The following is a 27,295-nucleotide window of genomic DNA, read 5'->3' as shown; positions in this document are numbered from 1 at the left end:
GCGCGCCCGCGCACGGCTCGCTGCGGGGCCGGGGGCCGCCCGCGGGCTGCCCTCGCCCCTGGGGCCGTGCCGAGGGGCAGCTTCACCCCTAGGGCTGACACCGCCGGCCGCGGAAACCTCCCAGAAAGAGAGGGAGAAGTTGGCGTGCCGCTGCCTCCCTCCTTCCCTCCCTCCGTGCACATCCTCCGCCGCGGCGCATCCGCCCGCCCTCCGGGTCGCGCTCCCCCCGGCGCGGGGCTGGGGCTCCGCGGGATCCGGCCGGGAGATTTCCCCGCTCGTTTCCCTTGGAGGGGTTTCGTCGCCAGCAGTGCTCAGAGGGGAGGCACCGTCCCCGAGGCACCCTGCCTCACCCTGCGGGGGAAGGGATTTGGGTGGGGGCAAGCCAGGAAGGGAGGATCTCAGTGGCTGTCCTAAAATCTATCAGCAGGCTGCGAGGAGGGAGAGTTTGGCACTTCGCAGGCGAGGCTGCGCTTGCTTTCCCCGGCTGTGATGTCGTTGGACTGAGAGCCGCTTCGCCGTGGAAGTTGGGGGGACGGAGACGGACCCCCTCCCCAACCCCCGACCCGGTCCAGCGCCTTCAACCCCTGCAGCTCTTCCCCTGCCACTTCGCTAAATGAAAGCGGGTCGGCGCACAAGGCGACTTGCCGCCTGCTAGGGCTGCTCTCTGCAGCCTCCGGACGTCTCCCACCCCCCAAGAGGAGCGGCGCGCACCCCCGGAGAGTTGTCTCGGCAGGCTCCGTGCTATGGCGAGGCTGCGGAGAAGCAAACTAGCCGCTGGATTTCTATTACTTTTCCAGTGCCTGAGCGAGCGCTGCCAGCTCGCCGGCGGGGAGAAGGCGCGGCAGAGCCGCGGTAAGCGACGCCGGTACCTGCCGGGCTCGGCGGGGCGCGGGGCGCCGGGGGCGCCGGGGTGCTCCGCGCCGCTTCTCCGGAGCGCGGACGCGGCGGGGGCGCCGGGGGCTCCGCGGCGCCGCGCACCGAGGGGCGGCCGTGGGGGTGGGGGCTCCCCCTGCCCTATCCGCCCCGGGAGGCTCACCCCGGCCGGGCCGGGAGGCCCGTGGTGGCCGCGCTGGAGCTGCCTGCTGGGGTTTCCATCCCCCCTCCCTCCGACCCCGGCTCCCCCGGAAAGAGAGCTCCGTAACTTTATTTATTTATTTTAACGATCGTTTGGGACTTTCCTCCGTTCGAGTTCGCGCTGTCGGTATAAATCCGCTTCGAGATCTGCGGGAGACTGAGCTGTCCCCTCCCCGGCCCCTTAATGGGGTCTCCGGAGCCCGCTCCCGGGTACTACGGGACGCTCGCCAAGGGCCCCCCACCCTCTAGGCGCCGGGGAGCCTCGGCGCGGCCCCGCTCCGCTGCCGCCGGCGAGCTGCGGAGGGGGAGGCAAACTTTCCCTGCGGCTCCTGACTCGCGGAGCGAGCGGGCACTCTCCGCCCCCGCGCAGTCGAGAGCGCGCAGTGCGCTGCGAGGAGCAGTATAATGAGGGAAGACCCACAGGGCCGGGGGGGACCCGCTCTTTCAGAACAAGAGGCTTATTCTGTTGACCAAGTTTGCTTATGATATTATTAGGGTCCTCTAATTAGTCCTTCCTAGAGACACCTGTTAATGCCTGACACACAGCACCTGTAGTGCTTTCTCTTCAGTGACTAATTCTCACAGCGTGGGGCTCCCTTTTGATCACTAGAGCCTTCTGTACTCTGCATTCCTGTGCTGTGGAGGGGAAATCGGCCAAAGGAAGCCTGGCGTGTTTGGGGATAGCTATTTAATGAACAAATGGGGAAAGTCAAGGTTTTTGCATAGCAGGAGATTTTGATGCAGCAGCTTCAAGCTTATATATATTTTAAAGCTATGCCTTTGTATTCAAAACACTGGTACACTTATTATCAGATGAAACACTGCGTCTACTAGCCTCACTGGTGCAACAGAGCTGCCCTTTCCTCATTTCCTAAAAGGTTTTATACAAATGTGAGGAGTTGTATGGTCACAGAGTAACTGACCCGAAGGAGAGAGACTGAGGAGTTTTTTGAAATGTGCACTGAGACAATGTGCCAGACAGAGCAGGGATTTTCCCAGGCAGGGGCCTACCGCTGAGGTAGGGAATTGCTAAAGGACGAGGTAGCTCAGCAGGTTGCTGGGGGTTCACATGTCAGTTGAGACCAAAGAGAAAAACTAGCAGGAGAGTTTTCATGTACTGCTGCAAAATTCATGCTGCTGTTCTTGGGGCTTTAAGCGGCAAATGCTGATATTTGTTAATGTTAATCATCAGGAAAAAATAGAGCGTGGTGGTGAGATTACAAAAAGAAAATAACCAAGTTGTGTAGCAGTGGACTGAGATTGCGAAGTTTATTTATCAGCCATCTGTTGTACCTGGAAAAGAAAATGTCAGTATTGACTAAATGAAAAATAATTCATCAGTAGGCAAATAATCACTGCACATTACCAGTTTAGGCAATTGAGTTGTAATAGTCATTAATGTCTGCACCAAGACGAGCTAAATAGAAGGTTTGCCAACAGCTTGCTTATCCACAAATCATTTATGAATGTCTTGTGTCTTACTGAACATGACATGAAATATCAAGGGGTTTATAATAGGACAAATATTATTTTATATTTAATACATTCTGAAGAATATATACTAAGAAATTGTCTTCTGCCACTGGTAAGATGGAAAATCTGATGCCAGCTTTGACAGCTAGATGTTTATCTCCTTAAAGTCTTCTCCTTTCCCCTTTGGATAAACAGTCTGTATTATGACAGCAATAATTAAATGTCATTAACATAATCAAAGCCATATTTAACATRTATTTTCATCATTTTATAATGCTTCTATTTCGGAAAAATACAGTGAGGGACTGCTTCTAATCAGCGAAAAGAGCACAATCATTGAACAAAACCAAGGGAATTCTACATAATAAAAATATATTCTGAAAACTCTTCTATAAATTTTGATATCCTTATGTCCAAAACAAACCATTTACACATGAGCAACTGCATTCAACTTCAGGTTCTGTGAGCCAAAATAAAGAAGAGCCATTTCAAAGTTTCACTGTGTTTAGCTTGTGCTGTATCCCTTCAGACCGGCTCAGACAAAACATTTAAAGAATTAAAGTAGAAAAGAAATCTTTGAAATAGCTGCAGATTCTTCAAGGGAGGTGGTTTATGGGTTTTTTTGGACTTTTTTTTTTTCATTTGTCAGGATGACATGTTTTTTAAATACTTAATAGCAAAATATCTTACTGAAACTGAAATAAAATAACAATGTTATGAAATGCAAAAGTTTAAATGCATTGGTATAGCCAAAGCCGGGAGAGGATTTCCRAGCATCTTACCAAATGGGTATGTCATGATTTCAAAAGAAACTGGGCAGGTTTCATAGTTTTTTTGGCCTGCTCTTCGGAATTACCRTGCTGGGTAAAATCAGGTCAGATCAATTCAAGTCAAGTCAATTCCTAGACATGTCATAACTTGACTGGCTGCCTCTTGATGTTTAAAATCCAGGTTTTTGTAACAAAAGTGGGAACCTGCAAAGTTGTGCTGGGGAGCTGCTGGGGACCAGGGCTGTCCCCGCTAGAGGGCCCAACTGCTGGCGCGCAACTATGCCGAACTTGCAGCTTTTTTCGAAAAGTCTTCCTCACCACCTGTGTTACATCTTCTTCTGCATGTCATGTTTGGTCGAGGCTTCATTTTGTTGACAAAAATGCTATAAATCAGGGATGAAGGTTCTTAAATTTAAGATTTGTGTGTGTTTACAATAACCAAACTGAATATGACATGAATTCAGTGAACTGAAGCAAATGTTCTTATGAAAGCCCAAGCAGCAATTAAGGCCTCCAGTGGTTTAAGTGAGGGCTTACTACTTGTTGAAGTATTCCCAGAAGAAGGTTTGATTTTTATTTTTTATTTTTCTTTGCAAACACCATCAGTCAGAATTAGGAGGCTGTTACTATAATTTCTCTTCTTTCAAAGCATATTCCAGAATCCTGGTATAATTTATATTCACTGAACTACTGCTGTCTCCAAGCATCACTGTTCAGAGATGGGTAGAATTATTTTTATGGGATAAACTACTATTAAAGAGTGTTTTATAGCATTTATCTGCTGCTGAGCTATTCATATATATAAATTTTTTTATTGCCTGGGTTCTTTTGCTCATTAGGACCTTCAGTTGAATCACTGCTTATCTTATAAGTATCAAAATAAAAATGATATTAGAAAATATGCATACCAGGTATTTTTGTCTTTGCATTCAAAATTACATTTTTTGTTTCTGTGCATGCTATGTGAATGGATAAAATAAAATTGGAGAATTCCAGTTACGTTCAAAAGTAAACTCTCTTTACATATTGTATGTATTTTTTAATAAGAATTCTCACTAAAAAAGTCAGGTCTTTTAACTTTCATCCTGGCTCCTCTTTTTATTTTTCACCCTTCTGTCATTGTCATTTCCTCTGAAAGAGTGGTTTGAAATATTGCTAGTAAATGAAAGGTAAAATAAAACTATGCTAAGGTTGATTTAGGTATTAAATTTGTTTTTGTAGAAACTCATTTCCACAAATTAAGCATAACATCAATACCTATAGTTCACTGCAAGTTTAAAAATCCCTTGGGAAAACAATGTTTTTGTTTGGTTGTAAATATTTCTCTGCAGAGTTTATATCCTCACACAAGCACTTAAAACTCAGCAAACACTTGACTCCGGAGCTAGCTTTTGCCTGACACTTAAAGTGGACCTGATGACAAATAACAAGGAAACCAGCTCTCTGCACTGTATACAAATGTAGAGAATGAGAAAAAAGATCTCCATATTTTGAAAAGTTCTTTCATTATGCATCACAACTCATTAGCAACACATGCAGGCCATTTAAAACAAAATGGACAACATCTCCTGCCTCGCTGAGTGCCAGTTACCTTGACCAATCCTTGCAGGTCAGCAGCAGGGTCTCCCTTAGGGGAAGGGACTCCTAAGGCCATGGGGGAAGCAGGGGAGGGAATTCATCACCTCAGATGGTCAGAGAGATCCACTGAGAAACATAATTGCAGGCCTGTGGTGTTGCACACCTAGGGCACATTCATGAAGAGCTTTTTGCCACATTTCTTGTGGGGCAGCGCTGGCATTGCCTGCGCCTGCACAGACAGCAGGAGCGGCGGGCTTGGGACTGGAGTTAGGTCTCCTGAAGGACTCCCAGGTGCCGCGCAGCAGAGCCCCGAAAGCCGTCTTTCCTTKGAGGTGTGCTGGAGATGGCTATCACATAGGAAACATGTTCCRTCTGAATCCTACTGGCTCTCCCACAAAGCAAATCAAGAAGTTCTTTAAAAAAAATTAAGTTCATCATTTGACTGTGCTCTTGATAAAAGGCTCTGTGGGTTTATCAGCCTCTCCGAAGCACTGAACAGCTCTGCTGTTTGTAACTTTGAAAACACTGGCAAGCAGAAAGCACTGTAGCAGCCCCAGCTTCAAACCGATCCATGCTGCCTCCCTTAGACTGAGAGCAGTTGGTATAACTGGTGTGAGAGTGTATTTTGAATTACCCCTGTGGTTCATGCTTCCCAAGGAGACTGAATGCCGCAGCAATTTGAGAAGGCAGTAGTTAAGGTAAGTGTGTGCTGGTACCTGTATAGAGGGAAGTGAACAAAAGATAATTTGACAGGAGCATTTCTTATCTAGTGAAAGGAAATGTGCTAAGCTTGCCAGCAGCGTGAAACTATATCCAACTGTTAGCAGGTTTGCTAAGGGGTGGGCTGGGAGTGCTATTGTGGTGCAGTTGGCAAATGGCATATTTACTAGGCTGGAGAATTGCACAATCCCAGCAGGAACTGAAAGAACCCCGGAGATTGCTTTCCATGGAGAAGTATGTGGAGAAACCATGCTAAGTGCACGTGGGTTTGTTTTTGTTTGTGGCTTTTGACAAATGAGCATAAAACTTAGCATAACTTGCCTGGAGGTAACATTTGTGAATGCCAAGTGCTGCCTTTCATCCTGAAACACTTCATCCCTTCCTCCCCTTTTTTTTACTCATTCAACTAATAAACATAACTTCAATTAGCACCCTTTGCTGTCAACACTGAGCAATCAGTTGTGTTAAGTGTCCTTGTAAATGCTGCGCTTGGAAGGAGCATGACATTACATGTCCCTTGACCAGAAGTCAGTGTGTATGAGTGTTTTTCCACTTGCATTTGGCCCAACCTTTTACTGTTTTGAAATGGGCAAACTGAGCAGGCTGCTAGGACAGATCCAGGGGTCGGGCTTGATGCTTGATTTGAGCATGCAGTTTCAAAAGTAGAAAGCATCRCAGTGGGATGTATCAACAGAAAATGTAAAGATAAATGTCTTTAGGAAGATAGATTACTCCGTATGTCTTTATATATCTACTCTGCTCACCAGTGGAAAGATCCCAACTGGAATATTCTCTCCAGTTTTAGGTGTTAAGAAATCTGTGGCCCAATTAGAGAGTGTCCTAGGAAGAAAAATGGAAAGAATATGTTAGAGAGGTTGAAACTGCAACATTCAAGTACATAAAAGGCTTCTGCAAAGAAGAAGGGAATAACTTGTTCTCCACAAGAAGAAATTATTTAAATTGCAACTAGGCAAACTTCTGAATGTTAAGGCTAGGGGAGTAATCATCTTTGAGGAGTCTTCACTACTGAAACGGTCTGGATAAACATGTGTCTGAAATGTCATTCTGTCCAGAACGGCAGCTGTTTCTGTCTTGGAGCAAACGGCTGGACAAAATGACCTTTCAAGGTCCCCCCAGCTATCTTTGAATCATTCAGTGTGGGGAGCTTTAAGCATCCCAGAATTCACCTTGAACTCAGTGTCCAGCAAAATACAAGCAAGAATGCAAATACTCTCTTAGCTTGAGAGCTCTCTCCCTCATTTGTCGATGATGTATGTGGTTTTAATATGATTTTAATATATACTTTCTGTRGCTGCTGACAAACTAAAGACATTTAAAAGTGCTGCTTTATTTAGAGTTTCTGTGTCGTGAAATAAGGCTTTTAAAGACAGTTTTGAGTCTTAATTGTTTTAGGCCTTTTACCTTTTAATATTGGCACTACCTAGGTTCCATTATAAATAGATTTTTTTTGTTCATTTTAAGACATTCTTATAGTGACTATTTTGTGGACTGTAGGCATACATCCTTTACCCTATGCCTCCTTATTGAGTAAAAAATCCTTGACTTGTAAAGGCAAAATCCCACAAATGGAATATATAAGCCTTTCCATTTAACCTATCTTTGATAATGTTTCACATATATGTTGTTTCACAGTTGATGCTAGGAGCTCTGGTCCTTTTCTTTATAGATGTAATTGAGCTGTGTCAAAAGGCTGCTTATATTGCTGTGATGCAATACCACTTACAGTTTTTACTGCAGYTTTCCTTTGCTGTAGTTATTAGGGCAGATTCTGTCAAAACTTAGGTCTGCGCAGCCCAGCTGACGTTAGAACAGAGTATGATGCAGTGGTTGTCTCGTAATGAGCAGTTTCTAGTTGTGTTTAATTTTTTCTTCTATTCAAACATTTTTTTTCCTTTCTTTTCTATGATCATACTGTGGATCCTGCAAATATTGAATAGGCAATATTGAATGTGGGTGAATAATTATGGCTTTCCTCTTCACATGAGTTTTTGCTAGGCCGAGAGTAAAAGGCAGGTATCATCCTTTATAACTTTAGTGTTCTCTGAGAGGGGAGTGTTAGAGAAGGGGAATTCATCACTAAGCAGGTTCTGTTCTTGGGGAGTCAGCAGAATAACTAGAAATCCACTGAAAAATGCTATCTTGACCTCTGCAGAAAATTTGGAGTGGGTACTCAAGTTGTTTTTGGAGGCCAGCATGAATCTTTATTAAAGCAATTTCTCCATGACATTCCCCAGCTGTATGTTTCAGCTTTCCTGTGTGGGCTTATGCAACCCTCCTTTTGCATTTGCAAGCCACCCCGTATGTTTTTGAAAATCAAGCCTCAGCCACCCTGAAGTAGAAAGCCGTGGTCCTTTGCTGGGAATGCTTTTGCAGCAGAACTGATTTCAGAGTTTCTTGGCTCTTCTCTTCCATCCTTCAACTTCCAGTTTCTTATTCCTGCCTGCTTCAGAGATAACATCTTCCTTTTATTTTTAATCAGAACAAAACAAAAATTTTGACTTAGGTGGGAAATTTAACTTTCTAGTCCTCTCTAATTGAGATTGCCCATTGCTGAGAATTTGGCCACACACTGTGAGCTCTTTAAGAACTCACCATTTTATCTTGTAGAAATCTTGTTTTTATTTGATGGCAGGAGAGGAGGAAACGACTAGAAAAAAAAAAAACATCATCTTGATCATGCAGTTGGTAGGTTTTTCACTTTATAACATATTTTTCATTCAGGTTGCTTGTTGGTTAATATAATATTCATGAGGCAACTAAATTAAAAGAGAGCACATTTTCCAGATTGCAGTTGCTGTAAAGATAATAGATTTATGGTTTATTTGCAGTGAAGGCATTTACAGACTAGAARCTTAGCGTTTGGTGTATTGCAAAATCTTGACCTCAATATCAACACAATTTATTACTGGTTCTACTATAGATACGTATATACCTATCTAAGTTGTAGTCTCAAGACAAAGAAAATAGGCAGGGTAAATTACTTACCATTATAGATTAACATCAGTTTTGTTTTTCATTTACTTTATTTGATACATCTGTTATTTATTTTCATTTTTTTTAAAACATTTTTAATGAACAAAGTATATGTAATGCAATACTTTCTAGCTAAGTCCTGCATAACTTGCCTAATGAATTGCAACGTACAGTTGTAAATTGTGGAAGTACAGAGCTTTTTGCCTTTCCGTTCAATCAAGAAAACGCAGGCAGTCTTTCCCCAATTAAACATCAAGCTAAGCAAAAAGATAATTGCCTCCAGTTTTGCTGATGGTAGTGTATCTAGTCCTCACAAAACTTCTTCTTTTACTGCTAATACTGCAAGCTATTGGAGGCAATCCCTTCCTTCTAGAGCACAAAAAAGATAATAGTAAGTTGTCCTAAAAATTACTTACCTAGAATACAAAGCTAGAGGGGACTGCCRAGGCCATTGGGCCCTTCTGTGGGATCAGAGGCCGCTGTATAAGGAACAACTGGACCAGTCTCTCTATTTCGCAGGCCCCCATGCACCACGGGCCGTCAGCAACGCTCTTCCCAGAGTGCCGTAATGATCTTCAAACACATACTAAAGTATATGCATAATGTGCCACAGAAGACACACAGGGCACTGAGAACACTCAAAGTTTGTACAGTAGCAAGGAATTTACTGATCTGAGTATGCCTTGTTTGAAATTTTGTCTCTCTTTACCTGTCTTTGCTTGCCAGATTTTTTATTTTTTTTTACTTAATGTACCTGTGTGTGTCAGCCCCTGTTTTCTTCCATGCACGATCACATGGACAATTATTGCAGAGTTAGTAATACTGTTTTTGTTTCAATTCAGAGTCATTTACCAAAATAGCGTAAGTGACAAGAAAAATAGCTCTTCCTGTAATCAATTTTTCACTCTGAATGGGGAAAAGGAATTACCACTATCTTTTGTCAGTCTCTTTAGCTAGCCACCTATCCCGAAAAAGGGTCTAGTGTTTAAAAGGAGGCAGGTTTATATCTCAGCTGAGATGCTTGAGGATTAGCATTTCAAACTTTGAACTTACTTATTTTTTAATTTTTGGTGGATGTGAATTTGTGTTATCTCAGAGCCTTGGAGTTGTTTTAATCCTTTAATGTTGTGTCTTACTGCAAGCTTGAATTCATCTGCTTTTCCTAATTTGTTTAGATACTCTCTGAGGTTCAGCACCAGATTTTTGATTCCCTTCACTCTCGGCATGCAATTTGTACTCCCTACTTTTTCATTCCTGTTTGCAGGCCACACTTATCTTACAGCTTTCTCAGTTAATCCCATAATCATCCTAGCTATGTACTTTATATTCATTAGTGTTCTTATTCTTGGAAGACCTTGTAGAGATAGGGTAATATCCAAATTTTACAAATAGGAAGGTGGCTTTGAGAGAGTGACTGCCTTGCCGAAGTAAAAAATGTGTCCTTCCCATCTCAGAGTGAATGAGTCGCTTTCTTCTGGAATARCCCAATTATCTTTCCAATCTCCCCCTGCTTCACCAAGGTCAGGGCTGTAACTTCTCACTCTTAAATTTAATCCTTGAACTCCCTAATTTAAGGCTTTAAAACCCACTCAAATTTTTGTTCAAATGATCTACATCTATCTTGGGGAAAAAAATCAGACTAGAGATGACTAAGGGCTCTGATTAGGGCACAGGGACAACAAGGCTTAGACTGGGGCTGCTGCAGATGTTGCCATTTCTGATGTTCATCTCCTCTTTCAGGCTTGTAACAGGAGAGGGAATGTCCATCTCAGCTGTACACATAGCAGATCCTAAACTGCCACATTTTATAGTCCAATGCATTAAATTTCTGTCCTAAATATACTTGCATCTGAAGGATAGACAAATAATTGGGTCTGATTTCTGCTGATTTGCATGCCACTTTGGCAGTTTGGAAACTTTTTGTTCTCTGTTCTTGTTTCGTTTCTTTTTGTTTATGCCACTGAATTCTTGGAGAGAAGAAAACGATGGTGTTTCACAAACTGTAAAATTATTTTGAGATTAAGAAACAAGATTCAGTAATCGCTGGTCAGAAAGAAAGATTTCCAAACCAATCAGTTTGCAGCACTGCTGATTTGTGAGTAACATCTAATTCTTCGACCTTTTAAAAAGTTCATCCTCCTTACAAAGAGTGCATTGTAAGAGATAGAATACTATTATTATACTGCACAAATATGATAGAAACTTTTACTGGGAGTGTATCTTCATGAACTTTTAAGCAGAAACATTGCTGTATAACATGTATGTATTTATATAGAGTCCACAAACAATGCTGTGCCTCTGATGCTATATATCATGCTGAAGTTTCCTGAAGAGTGAGTATCTGGCTAAAAACAGAACTGATAGATCTTCTAATACAATCAGTGCTCTTTGGTGTCTGCTGTTTTGTCACTGTTGGTGATCTTTTGTATTCTTCAGAAATAGTGATAAGTAAAAAATAAAAATTGGTTTTAAAGAGCTATTATTCTTAGCTTGCAAAGCACATGAGCCTCCCCTCCCCCTTAAATTTGAAAGGGAATTTAAATGATCTTTTCCGGAATAATAAAGCCACCAGTGAAAAAAATAGATCTTGTGCTTTGGAACATCTGGGCTTGCATCCCTAGGTTCCAATTCTGGAAAATATCCCCTGTTTAGGACTGCATTTAAACATTTGCTTAACAACAACAATGTATGCAAGTGGTGTCCTGAAGATGGGTGGACTGAAAAATATGTAGAGGTTTATGATTTCTTTCCGATCTTGGACCTTGGGATTCAGGTGGCTCAGAGGTCCAAGGCCATTGCTGGGAACTGTTTGCAATAGCAGCAATAATTTTTGCTGTTTTTTTGCACATTCTGAAAAGGTTTCTGGAGAAAAGGATCTTTCAGCCTCCAGAATGGACTGACTGCCAACTCCCCACATGGCTGTAGTGGGCAGGAGCAGAGGATTACTGAGAGTAATCCATGCTCTGATAGGTGCATGTTGTATTCGCCTTTAAGAGCTAGGCGTTATGATTTTTTTCATGTACAAGACATATTTAGGAGATGCAGGAAGTTAATATGCTCTTACATTTTATGATCTGTCTGCAAATGACTGAAATGTGGACTGAGCTTGAGAAGCAATAAGCACACACAGATCACATCAACGTTGAGTGTAAACACTTATTACATGATGCTTCTTGGATGCAAATTTATGGTCTATTATTCTACTTTTTACACAAAATTCTCATTAGCTTCAAGAGGTAGCCCAGAGATATTAATGAATCACACTTTTTTTTTCCCCCAGGCAGGCATAGATAATAGCTAACAGTGAGGTCTTTAGGATAGGAAGTTATGTCCAGCTTTATCTGCAGTGTTTTCTGTAGTTAGTGTAGGCTGTATCATAATAACAGGTCTTTTATCTTTAGTGTTGTCCATCCCATGCTTATATTTGAATTTCATTATTTTATCCCTATTCTGCTGTTTTATGGCACGGCTTAGTGGAGGTGCATACCAAGCCAGTATGCTTACTAAAATTTAAAAACCAGCCAGGGAGGTTGTCCAGTGTTTAGTGATGTCATGCACTGACACAATCCTGTTTTGTTCATCATCATAAATCCACTTCAGTTTTAACTTCAGCTCTGTAATTATCTGAGAGTCTTTGAGACCACTGCTAGTAGAGTTGTGGRGCCAGCCAGTTGGCCCTCTGTTTTCAAGAATCTTTCTGGAGATCTGAGAAAAGCTTGTTGGACTTTTATGTAGAATTCAAATCTATTTTGAGGTTTTCCGTAAAGAAGAAGAAGGCAAAGAGAGGAAAGTTGTAAATTTATTACAAGAATAACAGTAGTTACTATTCTTGTAAGTCTCATGTTGTCACAGCACTAAAAAATGTGATTGAAGTGTGTGCTTAAAGAGAAGTGCACAKGAAAATCCTTTGCCAAATTGAGTTGTGCTACAACTCTGACTGGTAGGTGTCACTAAAATGCTTAAAGGGACTTACATACCTATAATTTAATTTAGGAAAAAAGGGGGTTAAATTCTCCTCTCGGATGCATCAGCTCAGCCACAGTTTGCTCCTATGAGAGCAGTTTGGGCCAATTTGAAAAGAGGCTTTTGCCCTCACAGCCTTCCCTCTAATTCTATACTGTGCTCAACAACCCTTAGTGTATGTGAAATATTGCAATGTGGGATCTCTGGTCACAGCGCTGGATACTGCTTTCCCATGGGTAGTAAGCATGGTCTGTATGCTTGTGGGAAAAGAATAAGTGAGAGTGGTTTTACCTTGGTATGAAAATGTTGTACTGCATCTCTCAAAGGTGTTCATTATATTCTTTGAAAGTATTTGGGATTTGGAGACTGGAAGGTTCTGGTTGCCTGTTTTTATTGCTGATGATTATATTTGTACTATCTACTTATAATTTATGATAATGCGATTTGCTTAACTGGAAGGGCAAAGGAAGTGCATTGCCTTTCAGAGAGCTTGAGCCTCTTGAAATGTGAGGGGGAAAAAGGGACAAGGAAAGCAGAGTGCTTTGGTTGAATGTGAGAGCTCTCAGAACATTGCTGGAAAGGAATAAAAGACCGATTCAGTTCCCTCCATACATGTGAGCAGTCCTGTTAATTCTGAGGGGCTACTCACAWGCCTAAGCATCTAAAGGGAAGAGATGAAGACATCCATATTGATATAATCACGTTTCAACAAAAAAATAGGTTACTTTGAGGACAAATATTCTGCTCCTTTAATTTAAATCTGTTGGAAGTCAGAGAGAGAGGAGATGGGAAGAGATATATTCAGAAGCTCTGTAGGGAAGCAGTGTTCTTTTAGGGGAAAATACTGTGTTTTATATTCTAATTCAGTTTCTTGTTCAATCTTTAAAAACAAACAAACAAAAGAAGACTTTCTCTGATTCTGTACTCCTGAAAGTCACAGAAAGGAAGAACTGTCCACTGCACAGTTTAAGGAATGTCAGAAACTTCTTTAATTATATAGGACATGTAAGCTGGAAAAGGAAGGTTCCCTACCTGTATCTCTGTCAGGTGACTGCTCTTATCAATGGCTGCCTTGTAAAAAATATCTAAGGAATGAAAAGACTTACTGTCTGGATCTGTGCTGGGTCACCCTTCCAGGCATTGCAGAGCAATGCTTCCTTTTGAATGCCTAAACACCTGTTTTAGCTAGAGAGCATGGGATGGGGGAGGACAGGCCAGGAGGGCAGAATGGGACCCTGCTGCTGTGTAGCACTTCTTTTAAGATTCATTTGTTCATATACTCATATATACGTGCTTTTCTGCAGAAGAAAAGAGAAAAAGAATGAATAATGATAATTACAGGTAGAGCCTGACTTGATTTAGCCAATGGTAATTTTCTGTATATTTACAGCTGTATTGTGGCAATAGTGGTTTAATTTGTAGTTTGACAGAGTATCCTCTGACCATCACTGTGGCACTGCAAATCACAGCAGAAAGCACTAAGATATGACCCAAAATAATGCCTTCGTTTTAAATGGGATGCTGAATGTAAATGTATTCTGCCCTCGCTGAGCATCCCTCTCCAATTGCGGGCTGTATTTCCTTAACTTGTTAACTGACATGGTAGATCATTTATCTTCRTTTGCCAAGGCAAATTGATCCAGTCTTAGTGCTTTCCCAGGAATCCTAAACCATGTTTCTGGCTTCAGAAGTGCTCATCCCCCACAACTTGCTCTTTTCATCAGTAACGAGGCATCTCCGCTCTTACTCGCCTAGGGATTTTGATGCCCACCTGCCAAGGTATTAGTAGAAAGTTCATTGAACTGTAGCTATTCCTGCTGTTCAGATTTATCCAGCCAAATGACATTTAAAGAATAATAGCCATCACTCTCCAAACACACTGAGAAATCCCGCGTGCATTTCAGATTTAAAGGCATGTCATGTGCTTTTTCTCACTCCCATCCCTCTGGATATTTATGCTGTAATATATTTTACTTAGAATTTGTGAATTTAGAATGGATGGATATGAATTTTGAAGTGATAACTATTTACTTGCAATGTTTTCTGTAGGTTTCATGATCATCATGTATTAAAGTGCCCTGTAAATACCGAAGGATTTAGCCACAAAACTGCCATGTCTAATAACTGCTATTATTTATTCTCATTTTACCAGTGGGGCACTAGAGTATTGAATGACTTGCCAAGATCTCACACAAGAGATTTGTAGTAGGCACAAAAAAAGATCTTATGCTCCTAATTTGTATTTTCATGTTTAACCTTCAGAGCAGATATTGTATATACTTCATAGGGATGGAACTACAGACTTAAAATTGAATATACAGCTACTAGCTAAAACACAAGCCGATAGCCTCTTTACAATTTCTGTCAGAACTCTGCCATCCTGCCAACAGCTGTTTAGCTCCTATTTAAATATTTGGCAATCCAAGATTAGGTCATTCCTCTCTCTGTTGCTACAAGATGCCATTCAAGCTTACTGTTGAGWAGAGCTGTGGCCTCTTGGAATAATTAAGAAATTTATTTTGCTTCCATGGGAATACTAATATATAGTTTTAAAAAAAGAAAAACTATGTAAACTTCTGAATTTTATTTCTTAGCCATTCTAGACTTTTGAAAAACTTCTTAAAAAGATGTCCTCATCTTTCTCATCTTCTTACTTTTCACTTTTCCTTCAATGCTAAGAACAAGAAATAAAAGTCGAGGTTATGTAAGGTCAAAGGAACAGGCAGAGATCCTCGCTGTTCTGGAGGAGAGTTGTCACAGAAGTTAAGGTCTAGAAGAGACTGGGCTTACTTTCAGCATCTCCTTTGTGAAGGAGATAATGTGCCTTTGTGAAGGAGATAATGAAGGCCTTGGATATCTCCTCAGAAGAGGACAAATCTGGATAAATGCTATAGCTCAAGGAGAGTTGCATTACTAAGACGTTTTTCCAAATGCTCCCTTCAGATGCTCTTCACTGAAACCATGAATTTCTCTGCCTCTGTGGGCAAGTACAAAAAAAGTAAGCGATCCTGTAATATTTCTGGCCTACACATAGGATGTCCCTGGTCTTTCACTGAATTACAGTGCACATTCATAGGCAGCAAAAAAAAACTGACTTGATATTGTGATTGAACGTGGCTTTCAACCTACCAGCAGCAGAGGTACTCCAAGATTTAATTGCCCCTCTGCTAGAGGAGCATGTAATTCTGTAGGGTGCAGAGACAGACCTTTTGGATTCTGTCCTTGCCCTAAASAGCACATAGTGTGTAGCCTATAAATAAATATATAAACTATCCAGGAGCTCAGTTTACCTTGATAGAGATACACCAAGTTGCTGAAGAGTTGTTCCCAAAGAAAAGATGTCCAAAAAACCCCAGCCAAATGTGAACTGTTAATTTTCTTGTGTAATATATGCAAMTGAGCATTTCAATCTAATTTATAGGCCTTTTTCAATATAAAATTAATGACCTGTACCATTTATTTTAAGGTCTGCTATAAATTAAATGCATCAGCTGGATGTTTTTCTTTTCTCTAAAGAACAATTATCTGTTTTGGAAATTTAATCAAGTCATCAAGTAAAATTATTGTCTCAGTTCTAAAAGATGTACATTTTTCTGAATATTTAGACTAGATTTATAGGGGAAAATATATTAAAAGTTTTCTAATCCTTTGCTTGATAATATCCATGAAACGTGCTCCACTTAGCTTGGAATTTCTGGCTTTACAAAGACCATAGTACATTTGGAGCCCTCTCAGCAAAACTGAAAACATGTGAATTTAGTTAATGAGATTAAATTAACTTACAGTTATACCATGTAGTTTTGTGACTGTTATTGTACAGTTTCCTAAGTACTTCATCCTGGGCATTTAGYATGGATGTCAGTGAGAGCTAAATGGCCAAAGTCTGCTTAAGCACTTCTGTAGGTACAATAAACATGGTTATATTTTGCACTTAGTTTGGATGGGTTTATTTTTTGTTCACTTTTAATAATACCAGATAATGTGCAGGCTGTACAGTGAGCTTAGGAAGGCCTTCACTTGGGAACAAATCGGACTCCGGTCATTTAGCCCTTGAAGTCTCAATATATGGAAGAGATAATAATCTTGAGACACGATGGCTTCTGCTCAGTAGCCCCATGTGCTTTTGGTGCATTAGAAGATGTGTTTCTGAAAGAACCCTTCCTGCTGATTCTCGAAGAGCCCGGCTCTGCTGCTGTAACTGGCCCGGGGAAGGCCACTGCCCTGGAAAGCACGGTGTGGTATGCACAGAGCACTGCCAGGTCATATAATCCTGGCTGTCTTTTTATCCCACTGCTAAATATTATTTAAAGGAGGTGTAAAATATCACACCTCTCTCTGAAGGATGCAAAATGAATAGGACATATTCAGAAGGAGTTGCAGGACATTGTGGATTTATATGATGATAATGTTCGTAAACTCATTTTGACTAGTGCCCAGCTGCATTTTCTGATCAATGTATGACTTCTTTATATAGATGTACAGATAGAAAGGGTATGAATATGTACATATATATGCATATATTTTATATAAATATTTAAAGACAACACTCTATATTCATTACACAATGTTTTCTTTGTCTTCATTTCTCATTCTTTATTTGCTCATTTATACATTGGTTTGCATGCTCTCAATAATAAGGATATGATTTTGAACTCTTGGTGTATTTACTTCCCAGAGAAACTATTTCTTTTACTGTTCTGAGAATGTACTCCATCTATTAAAGTTTTACTTTGGTTTATTGATATGATGTGGTGTATTCACAAGAAGACAACCCTGTTTTTCCTAGCTTAATTATGCCTTTTTAGTATTTTTTTTTTTTACTTATACGCATTAAAGTAATAAATCAGTAGAAGATGGCAAACAGCACCAGGCAATTATTTTTTCTTGAAGCTTACTTCTTATTGAAACATTCAAATGATAAGGAATTTATTTTTTTCAGTTTGGACAGATGTTAAAATTCACATATGCATTAGGAATGAGGGAGAAACCCATTGCTTCTAGATCAGCTCTAATAAGAAGGCTTGCAATCTCTTTGCCATTTTAATTTGCTAGTATTCTAAGTTATATTTAAATTTTCATTTCTATTAGTACTTCATACTTTCTAATAATACCTCATAGTGCATACAAGGAAAATGGCTAGATGGGGATATCAGGGTTCTTGTGACCACTCTATTTTGCAGTCCATATACAGGCAACTTTCATGATCATTGCACACTGCTATACTTAAAGATACTGATCTAAATTTGCTTTCCTTACTCTGACAAATATCCCAGTGGCTCCAATAGCAATTTGCCTGTTAAGGTTTATAGATGTCCCTTAAGGAGCAGCTAGGGTCCAGCTTCTAAGTCATTGACTCAAGCACAAGAGGGAAGAAGGCATATGAGGCTCCCAGAGCTGTTTAGCCAGGGAGGAAGAAGGGTGCACAGTGCAATCCATTGAACTGGGCCTGGACCTTGCAAAAGTTTTTTTTTTGGTTATATAACCAACAGTTATAGCTCCCTTTGAAGATTAGGGCAAAGCTGCCTTGCGTTCAAAGGTTGTTAGAAGCAGGGACTAAAGCTCAGACTGAAACAAAAAGTTAATCATGTGGTATCAATACCACAGTAGCTATGACTGCTTCAAAAACAGTACATAGGCTGCAGGATCAAGTTTCAAAGGAGAAAATCCCCTACTTATTTATACATCTAGTTGATTTCTCTTTAGCAGGTGGATACTTTTTATGTTTGGCATGAATTATATGCTCAGCATATAAAAGCAAATAGTAAGAATAAACTTAAATTAAAACAAGATTATTTGAATTTCCTGCTCTTAAAATGGTATTCTATTATTCGGAGAAGGAGGAACTAAAGAAACTGGGAACGCCTAATGACTTTTCATAAATAGAATGTATTGGCAGATATGCCTATGTAATTTCCTGCTCTTGAGAGCTTTATGACCTCTTCAGTCTTGACTATCTGTCTTTTACTGCACTGCTCCATCTGCTAAAGAGAATGAATCTTGCAAAAAATAGTTGCAAGTAGTGAAGCAGCTTTGTTGCTCTCCCTCAGCAAACTATTACCAGCTTCCTCAAGATTATTCTTCATTAGAACACCAGAAGTGATGTATTTTGAAGGAGGTCTAATTATAGGTCTAGTGAAATATGAATAAAGAACAAACTAAGCAGGACCACAGATGTTAAAGCAAATTATACAAGGAGCTTTGTTGAAAGAGGAGCCTTTTAAAAATAATTTCCTCAGGGGGATGTTTTTATAAGTTTGTCATCCAACCAGTTTTAGCAAACAAATTTTCTACTCTCTTCACCCTATAATAATAACAAATTTAAAAACGTTCTCACCTGAGTATCAGTCCACTATCAGTTTTCTTTTGTTTTGCAGATGGCTTTATAATCAAAAAGTTTTTCTTCATCATTTCTTTAAGACTTGACTATATTGGGAAAATGTAGTCACTGGGGAAAAAAGCAAAGCTTTCTCTTTCTTACCTTTCACTAATTTTCAATGTCTCTCTAGAAAAAAAGAATTTGATTTTTTTTTTTTTTTTTGGAAATACGTGACAAAATGATTCTTGGAGAGCAAAGTGCAAAGATTTTTTCTTTTTAACTCTTGATTCAAAATTTTCAATTCCATATTTTACAGTATTTAATTTTATTTCCTCAGTTTCCAAAGGACAAACTTTGAAAAATCAAGGAAACTCGTTATCAAGTCACCTAGAAATGAGTTCAGATATTTGCATGTGTGGGAGGCCTGGAAAGAGCGTGAGAGAGACTGAGAGAGTGATTTAGTATCAGAGGTGCTAAGGCTTTCAGAAATCTCTAACAGGAGGAGGGAATTTTTAGGAAGAGACTCTATTTAACTGGGGGGAGAATCCGTTAAGAAGGTATTTGGAATAAGGAATGGGGGAAAAAGAAGGATGGGTCAACAAAGAAATTTATGCCTTACAGATTCAGAAATGAAGGGAAAAGTGAGAATTTCCAAAGTCACCAAAGTAAGAACTTGTCAACAATTATGAAAACAGGTACCATATCGATAGAAGTGAAAAGGGGACAAGGGAAGGGTATGCATGATGGGACTGAGATTTATGTTTTACCATAACTGCCAAATAAAATGAAATGCATGCTTTTCATCTGTATTAGTGATAGTGTGGACTGTGCTGGCACACACAAGAAGATGCAAATGAGCATGGGAAAATGGCAATCCCACCACCAGGCTGAAGCATAATTTACAAGATGAATGAACTCATTTTGGCAACACATACTAAATAAATCTGTCAAGCTTGGAGTTCTGTGATATGGTTAGAGAACAGCAAATATCATTCCTGTYTTACAGAATAAGAAAAACAGTGATGCAGCAATTATACTCTTAGGCTTTAGAACACATTTTGAAACAATAATTTCAAAATTTCATAATAATTTTGAAATAATAAAACTATGATTGAAGTATTATGGACATTATGATTCACCATTGATTTTTAAGAACTAGTGTGAAATGGGAGAGAATGTAAACTGAACTAGCCAAAGTTAGACTTATCTGATTAATCTGATGGCATCTTTAAGGGCAGATGATTATTTTACCCTTTAGTAAAAGGGATTGTGGTAGGTCTTATTTTACTTGCCTTTCCAAAGGCATCTGATAGGGTACCCCATGCAAGTTGTTAGTTCAGCTCAGGAAAATGTTTACTAATAATGAATTATAATGGACTAGGAAAGACTCCACAGGGTAGTGTTGAAACGGAAATTATGAGTAGCTTCCCTCCAACCAAGTAGAAATTCTCAGGAGTTGGCATTGAGACTGGAATTTTTTTAGTATTTCCATAATAAATTTGGCATAAAAAGTGTGAATATGGCAGTGAATTCTGCTGTTGTACTGATGACACCTTTTAATTTGTGCCAGAGGAGGACTTGAAAATCATGGAAAAACTAATTAGGAGATGTTGGAGTATGAAAAGGGCATGAAATAATACAAAGTTGAAATTCACTGATAGCCAGAATTCCTGCTGTAAGCTCATCTCTTGAAAAGGATAGAAAAAAACTATCATCCACCTCACGAGTGCAGAAATATTGGACCTTAAAACGTGCTGCAGATGTGGAAAAAGCAAATGTGGCACTAGAAGACAGGAGAAATAGCTTTTTCAGCAGAGAGCACTGTACACTGGTATAGCTGAACCTCGAATATTGCATGAGTTTCTGATCATTCATTTTGAAGAAAAAAAATATTCGACCTGCAACAGGTGCAGAAAAAGGCTATTTGGGATGAAAAGGGACAATTTATCCTCTGTGAGGTAGAATGAATTTCTTTAGTCTTACAAAATAAAGTCTGGAAGAAGATGGAATAGCTTTCTATAAATATAGCCAGGGAGAAAAATCCGAGAAGAAGAGATATTTGAGGTAAAGAATATACATTGGCCATGGATAATTTTATGATGTAAATAAAAAGATTAGTAACCAAGGAAGTGGTGAGGTTCTGAATGCACTTCCCTTTCAAAATGAAGAGTTAATTTAAGAGTGAGTATGGGAAGTTTATGAAGCATAATATAATGGATGCATGTGGTCCTAGGGTGCTGGAGTCAGTGAACACAGACTGCTGCTTTCAGGTCATGTTGTGCAATATTGTGGAGAAAGGTGTCTTAGCCAGCTAGGGATGTGGTGAATGAGCCCTTCCATGCTGCTCAAAGAATCTTCAACAGGTAAAAACCTGCAGGAACAATGCAAGGGAAGGGTGTAGCCCAAAGTCTGTGGTTGGAGATACAAATAGGATGCAGTCCATATTTTTTGGCACGTTCTCTATCCTTGCAATTCACTTTCTGCCATGATCTGAAAAGATACTTAAATCATGCATGCTTGACTGAAATGAACGCCGTAACTTCCACTGTGTGGGGAGCATGCCAAAGAGGAATTTGTCAAGGAGCCTCAGCTTGCAGCTTGCTACCAGGAGCACTGACTGCAAGCAGGGTTATATCATAACTTTGTTGCTTCTGCTCCAGTTGTCCCAAAAAGAACCATTTCTTAGCTTCTTGACTTGCTTATTTGCATGCTGTAAGATATTGTAACATGTCTGCACATTGCTGGCTCCCATACGCTGCTGTTCCTTGCATGCTGCCCGTGTGCTGCTCTATTCTTGTAATGACTCCTGACAGCTYGGGCTGCCCAGGCTGCTCCTGGCTCTCGTTTGTCTCACGTGTGTCTGCCCTGCTGTCTTCTGCACAGCCTTTACAGCATAGCCATGTAACTATGGATTTCCCTCCAGTTTTTTATAATGATACTGTGGTTGGTACTTGCATGGCCCTGCTGTACTCCTTTGTGGACTGTACAAACCTTGCAGCATGGTTTTAAATCCTGAGAGGATGGCTGGTCATATATTTTTAAATCCCCCCTGTGGATTGCCCCTGTGTAGCRGAGGGTCGTGCAGGGGAGGATGTGAATGCAGCATCGTTACCGCCATGCTGGAGGCACGGCACACAGCTGTTCCCTAATCCTGGGCTTACGTCATGCTCAAGTACCATGTTTAGATTGCGTTGGCTCCTGAGGGTGAAATAATTCTGGTTATGTTACTAATGGTATGATAACAATTAGTAAATTTTATCATTGTGTGTTATTGGCCTTTAGCTAGCAAAAGCAATTTAAAGCCAAGCCAGGAATTTCATCTGATTAAGAAAACTAGAGATGTTTGAAAAATAAAAGAGAGAGAGAGAGAGAGAAAGAGGAGCAAGTGATTATCATTCTGCATGCGTGCCTGTGTCCCAGCACCCACTGACAGGAGAAAACAACTTTTGAAGGGACAAATTAGCAGGGCTCTAGCATTTTACCTTGGGAAACATAGTGAGAGGATCCTAACTGTTCTTCCTTCCCTTCCCGGGATGTCATTTAGACAAAAAAAACAAGAAAGGCTCAATCTGAGGTTAAGTCACAGAGAGCATCTTGAAAAAGTGACAGAACAGGTGTCCAGAAGAGCCCCCTCAGTGAGACGAAGCAAACGTAGCTCCACAACCTTGCTGGTGCACATCTGCCTTCTGGTAAGCTTTAGGAGTTAGCTGGTCAGTCTAACAAAGTAACTGAACTATTAGGGCAGCTAATAGTGTGTTTTGTTGTGTTTATCTTCTTGGATCTTGTTTCAGTCTTGCAAATCAGTTGTTTAGAGGACAAAGGGCACTAAACCACTTTTCCATTGTGCCAAGTCTCAATGTTTTTCTTCAAGTATCCAAGAGGTAGCAGGGCTGTACAGACTAGTTCAAAAACTGGAAGAAAGACTTAGGAATATCTGTGTGTGAGAAGCATCTTGTTATCAAGCTAACCTAGAAAGCTCTGTTGCCTGCAACTAAGCAAAAGAGAGAGTGCCAGTTCCTAGGGTTCCCAGAAAGGTTGCAACTTCAATATTGTATTATTAAGGCCTAAGTATACATGTGTTCAAAAGGCATCCAACTTAGACTTCAAGTAATGAAGACTTCAATATAGTTTCCTCCTACAGTTAAGTCACCAAACCAATTTTCAGGAGATCCAGGTCCAGTTCTTTCATGCATTGTCTGTGTGAAAGGACTTTGCTCAGTTTTGAAAGCAGTATTTCCTTCCTTCTGCCTTTTGTCCATCTATAATGAACTCTTTCAGGGTGATAAATTCTTAATACATTTGGATGATTTTTACAGCAAGGAAGCCTCCACTACAGTTTGAATCACCAGGTACTACTTTAATGCAAATAATCACAGAGGGAGTACAATCACAGCTGTGGTGTTTGGACTCCAGGATTCAAGCAAGCTAGCRCTTATGTTCTCTGTGCTTCTCCACACACAGATAAAGACCTGTGTCCAAAGACTTTACTGGGAGGCGGAGAGATGGCTAAGGGAGCTTTAACCCCTACCCCATCAACACCAATTTCACAAATTTCTGCATCATGTGATATGAAAATCTAGTAGGTTAAGCTGCCTCTGCCTTCAGAGCTCCCAGGTAAAAAACATGTGTTGCAGAAATTGCTTGCAACACAGTTGTGGTTTAGGAATTGATTTTTGTTAGTATCTCATTTATTTAAGATATATAACACTTTTTTACTGGATATCAAAAACATATCTGGTAACTGGAACAGCTGAGAACCAAAGCTTCCATTCCATGTTAGTTTGATAGTAAATGCTTTATTTTGCCTCTGCCTCTTCCTGCCTTTTTCTCTGATTTGCTGTAGCACTGATTAGATGTGCAGTATCCTATCCCATGTCATTATTATCATCCAAGCACTGATTATAACAGGGCAGCAGATGTCAGAAAAACATTATAGTAATAAAGACATGAATGTAGTAGCCAAATTTTGCTTTGGCTGGAAACCTGCATAAAATCCTTATGGGGAGCAAATGCTCTGGTATTTTGCCTGATACTAGTTTAATATAGTCTTCAAAGTGATTTTTATAAGCCTAATTGGAGAAAATAAGAATGTGAAATTTTACATTTTCTTTGGTGACAGTGGAATATGTATTTTCCATTCCAGTGTATAGAGTGAATAAGCAACAGATTCACAGTGGTATGGTTTTCAGGCTTTTTCAATATTGGTGATACCAGCTTGTAGTCCTGTGTTCATGGGTCAAGCTTTACCATATACCTGTATATTGCTATGGTGTCTGCAGTTTTAATGACTTCAGAATTTAATGTAATGAGTCATAAGAAATCATGGTATTTGTTAAAAAAAATAATCTATTGGCCTTTTTGTTTTTCTTGTATAATTTTTGAGTTTTTCAGATTATTATTCTTTTCTTCTACAAGCCAAAGAGTAAAAGCTACAATCCTTATTCAGTGGCAGGACATTTGCAACCCATCTTTAAGAAAATGAAGTGTGTGTGAGCTAATCGCGCTTTGTTTAATCTGAGATCTATAAGAGCCCAGTAGGCACATGCGYTTTAATGAAGCTTAATCTTCTGCTTCATTTGTTGCCGTTATTAGGCCACCTTTGCCCACTGGGTATTAGATTTTCTGAGTAGTTTGTTGTGCTTCCCCATTTGGGGGGATCTTCGCACACTTGGTAGCCCAGCTTGCATTGCCACAATTTAGGTTGATTATCCGTTCCCCAAGCCTTCCTTACTGGTGCCACAGGTTGCTGTATAGAGAGCCTATTTTTCATCCCCATRTAATGTACTGTATACTTTGTGTCAAGCTTGGCATTGAAGAATGCTGCTTCCAGATCTGTCGCTGAATTCTGAGCTCTGATTTAGGTGAAATTCTCACTTCCCTCCATGACTGCAGGACTTGGTCTATGGCTTTTTCAGGCAGTTGGCAAGTAACTGTAATGACTGCACTGATTTTATGCAGCAGTAAATGGCAAATGGTGTAAACAGATTTCTGTCCCTGCTGTCCTCAAGAGCAGACTTCCGGGAAGCAGTGACAAAGCGAAGTTCAATTGTTAGTGACGGAACTTTGAAGGCAAGCAATAATCATAGCAAGCCGTTATCTGCTAACGTTTGGAAGAGGGACTCGGAGTGTGGTCTACTCCTCTTATGAGGAATATGAAGCTTTTTTATTATTGTTATTTTAACACTGAATGTCCTTGAGAGCTGGCTGGGGAGAAGGCCACAGATTTGATTTTATTACTGATCCTGAAAAAAAAAGTATTGTTCTGTTTTCTTCTCTCTCTAAGAGAGCGGTATCATAGGATTTATAAATGAGCGTTTCATTCAATAATACTTTTTTTTTTTTTTGCTCTACAACTTCCATAAAAATATTTCTTGCTATTAGTGAGGCAGCTGTAATATGTGAATTGTCATATTGTGATCTGCTTAGTAAGTCTGGCTTCCACTTAAGTCTCCATTATTTTGAAGACAGAGTGTGTGGTTATTCATGTGGAATCTGGTGCATTTATGTACATGTTATTTCCTCTTTCTCCATTGTTCCTTTAGAAAACCTGTTTGAATGTGACCTTGAGAACTGTGGTAAAGTTCTGACAACTGCAGTTATTACAAGGCTCTTAAAAACCTGTTAAGGTATACAAAGCTTCCGGACAGCCCTTGAAAATAGAATTAGGATTTCTTAAAATACAAGCATTTTTCAGGCATAGGTTGGATATAGTAAAGCTGAATTTGCATGTTTGCACATGCAAGCACTTAAGTGTTGTTTTCCCAAAAGATTGTTTATGCATTTTGTTTTCTTCCATTTTCTTTACTTAGACCTCACTCTCTATAACCTTTATATTGCTGTATCATATCTCTTTGTGCAATGATTTTTATTTTAGGTAACGAGGGGGACGAGTGTTTGAGAAAATCAGCACTGTGATGCTAAGGGTTCAATTATCTCCTGGGGCTCTACTTTTGGAAGCATACTTTCACAGTTTCTGACTTTATGAGAAGCTCCTGTTTGAATAGCCTTGTATTCAGGCTATTAGGAACTTTTTTCTGAACAGAATATGGAAAAGATGGCTATTTTCCCATAAGCACCCTGTTTAATTTTCTTGCAGTCTATCTCCACATTACACATTTGCTGTTCCTGTTGTCATTCATTAATTTTCCTTTTGAGTTGCTTGTTCAGTCCTTATTTTCTGCCAAGTCCTGAAGAATATATTTATATATATATATATTTTTTAACTCCTTATTATTTCTGGGAATTAATTTCAAATTGAATCGTTTGCTATCTGCCTGTCTACCTTCCTAGCAAATGATAGCTGGATGTGCATTTGATTGTATTCATTATTATTTTATGTATTTCAATTTCTGGAGTAATCATAATTTGACAAGTGCTGTCCATTCTTCTGTGTTTCAGAGATTGCACAGTTAGAGAAGGGAAATTACAGAGAAAACAAGCACCAAAACTGAATCTACTATCTGACCTGTATAGCTATTTTTCTTTAGCACCCAGTTATAATACAGATTTGGTTAACCTGATGAAATGAGTCTACATAAATAAAGTAAACAACAGATCATTTGATTTAATGACCAATATTATCTGAGTTAATGGGCAACTCCTGGATCAGCAGAACGAGTGTGTATTGTAATGGATTATTTTGTAACTGTGATTAAACTACAGCTACTGCCATAGAACTATTGTAGAATTGGAAACGTTTGTTTTTTTGTTTTGAAGAGTCTTTAGTGCTGATGGATGACAGTGAAATGAGAGAAGCAGAAACTTAGATTTTTACAGAAGCGTCTGAGAGAGCGTACAGTGCATGGTGATGGCTCTCTGTAGCGTGCTGTGTTGCCACGCAGGATACGCCTGGCTGCATGCCTGTTCAGACACCGGCCTCTTGACTAGGGCTCCCAACACACACAGTAATTGGGAGCATAAAGGGCTTTTTTGGCTCAGACCTTTGGAGATATTTAAGAACCTAACAGCAGTGGGATTTGGCATCTAAGTACCTTTCACACTAGGTCTTTCACACTTTTTGCAATACATATGCATACAGAGAAGTTCATCAAGAGGGACCTGTATACTGAGCACTTTGGTCCCAGTCCAACATAACCTTTTAAACCTGTGCTCAGTTGTCAAGCTCTTGGGTAATCCTATTGAAATACCTGTGCGAGTCCTTGGCTGGATCAGAAAAGGCTTGGCATCCTTTAGCCTGGTGCTGTATAGAACTGCTTGTATAGCCAGAAACTGCTCATCATGACTCCAAAAAAAAGGACAATGATTGCCAACTCTTCTTGCATCCTTTGGGTCACTGCATAGTTACTGGACAGAAATGATATTTTATATCTGATGACCCAGAACTTAAAAGCTATGTCACCACTACTAAGCCGCCCAGTCTCTGTCATGAGGAAGCAGTGAGTGTTCG

At 40.0% G+C, this 27,295-nt stretch overlaps 1 protein-coding gene across 1 annotated transcript in view; it reads left to right on the top strand.

Moving 5' to 3' along the window:
• The first annotated feature begins 701 nt into the window (after positions 1 to 701).
• Positions 702 to 27,295, top strand: part of PLXDC2 (plexin domain containing 2) — a 276,972-nt gene continuing 250,378 nt past the window's right edge. The window contains exon 1 of the mRNA XM_026084514.1: positions 702 to 852. Coding sequence (XP_025940299.1) covers positions 744 to 852 — 109 coding nt within the window. The 5' untranslated portion in view covers positions 702 to 743. The remainder of the gene's footprint in view (positions 853 to 27,295) is intronic.

This window comes from Apteryx rowi, unplaced genomic scaffold (assembly GCF_003343035.1).
Source record: "Apteryx rowi isolate R43461 unplaced genomic scaffold, aptRow1 scaffold_644, whole genome shotgun sequence".
NCBI classification, from domain to species: domain Eukaryota; kingdom Metazoa; phylum Chordata; class Aves; order Apterygiformes; family Apterygidae; genus Apteryx; species Apteryx rowi.
This window is presented reverse-complemented; position numbering and strand designations above follow the sequence as displayed.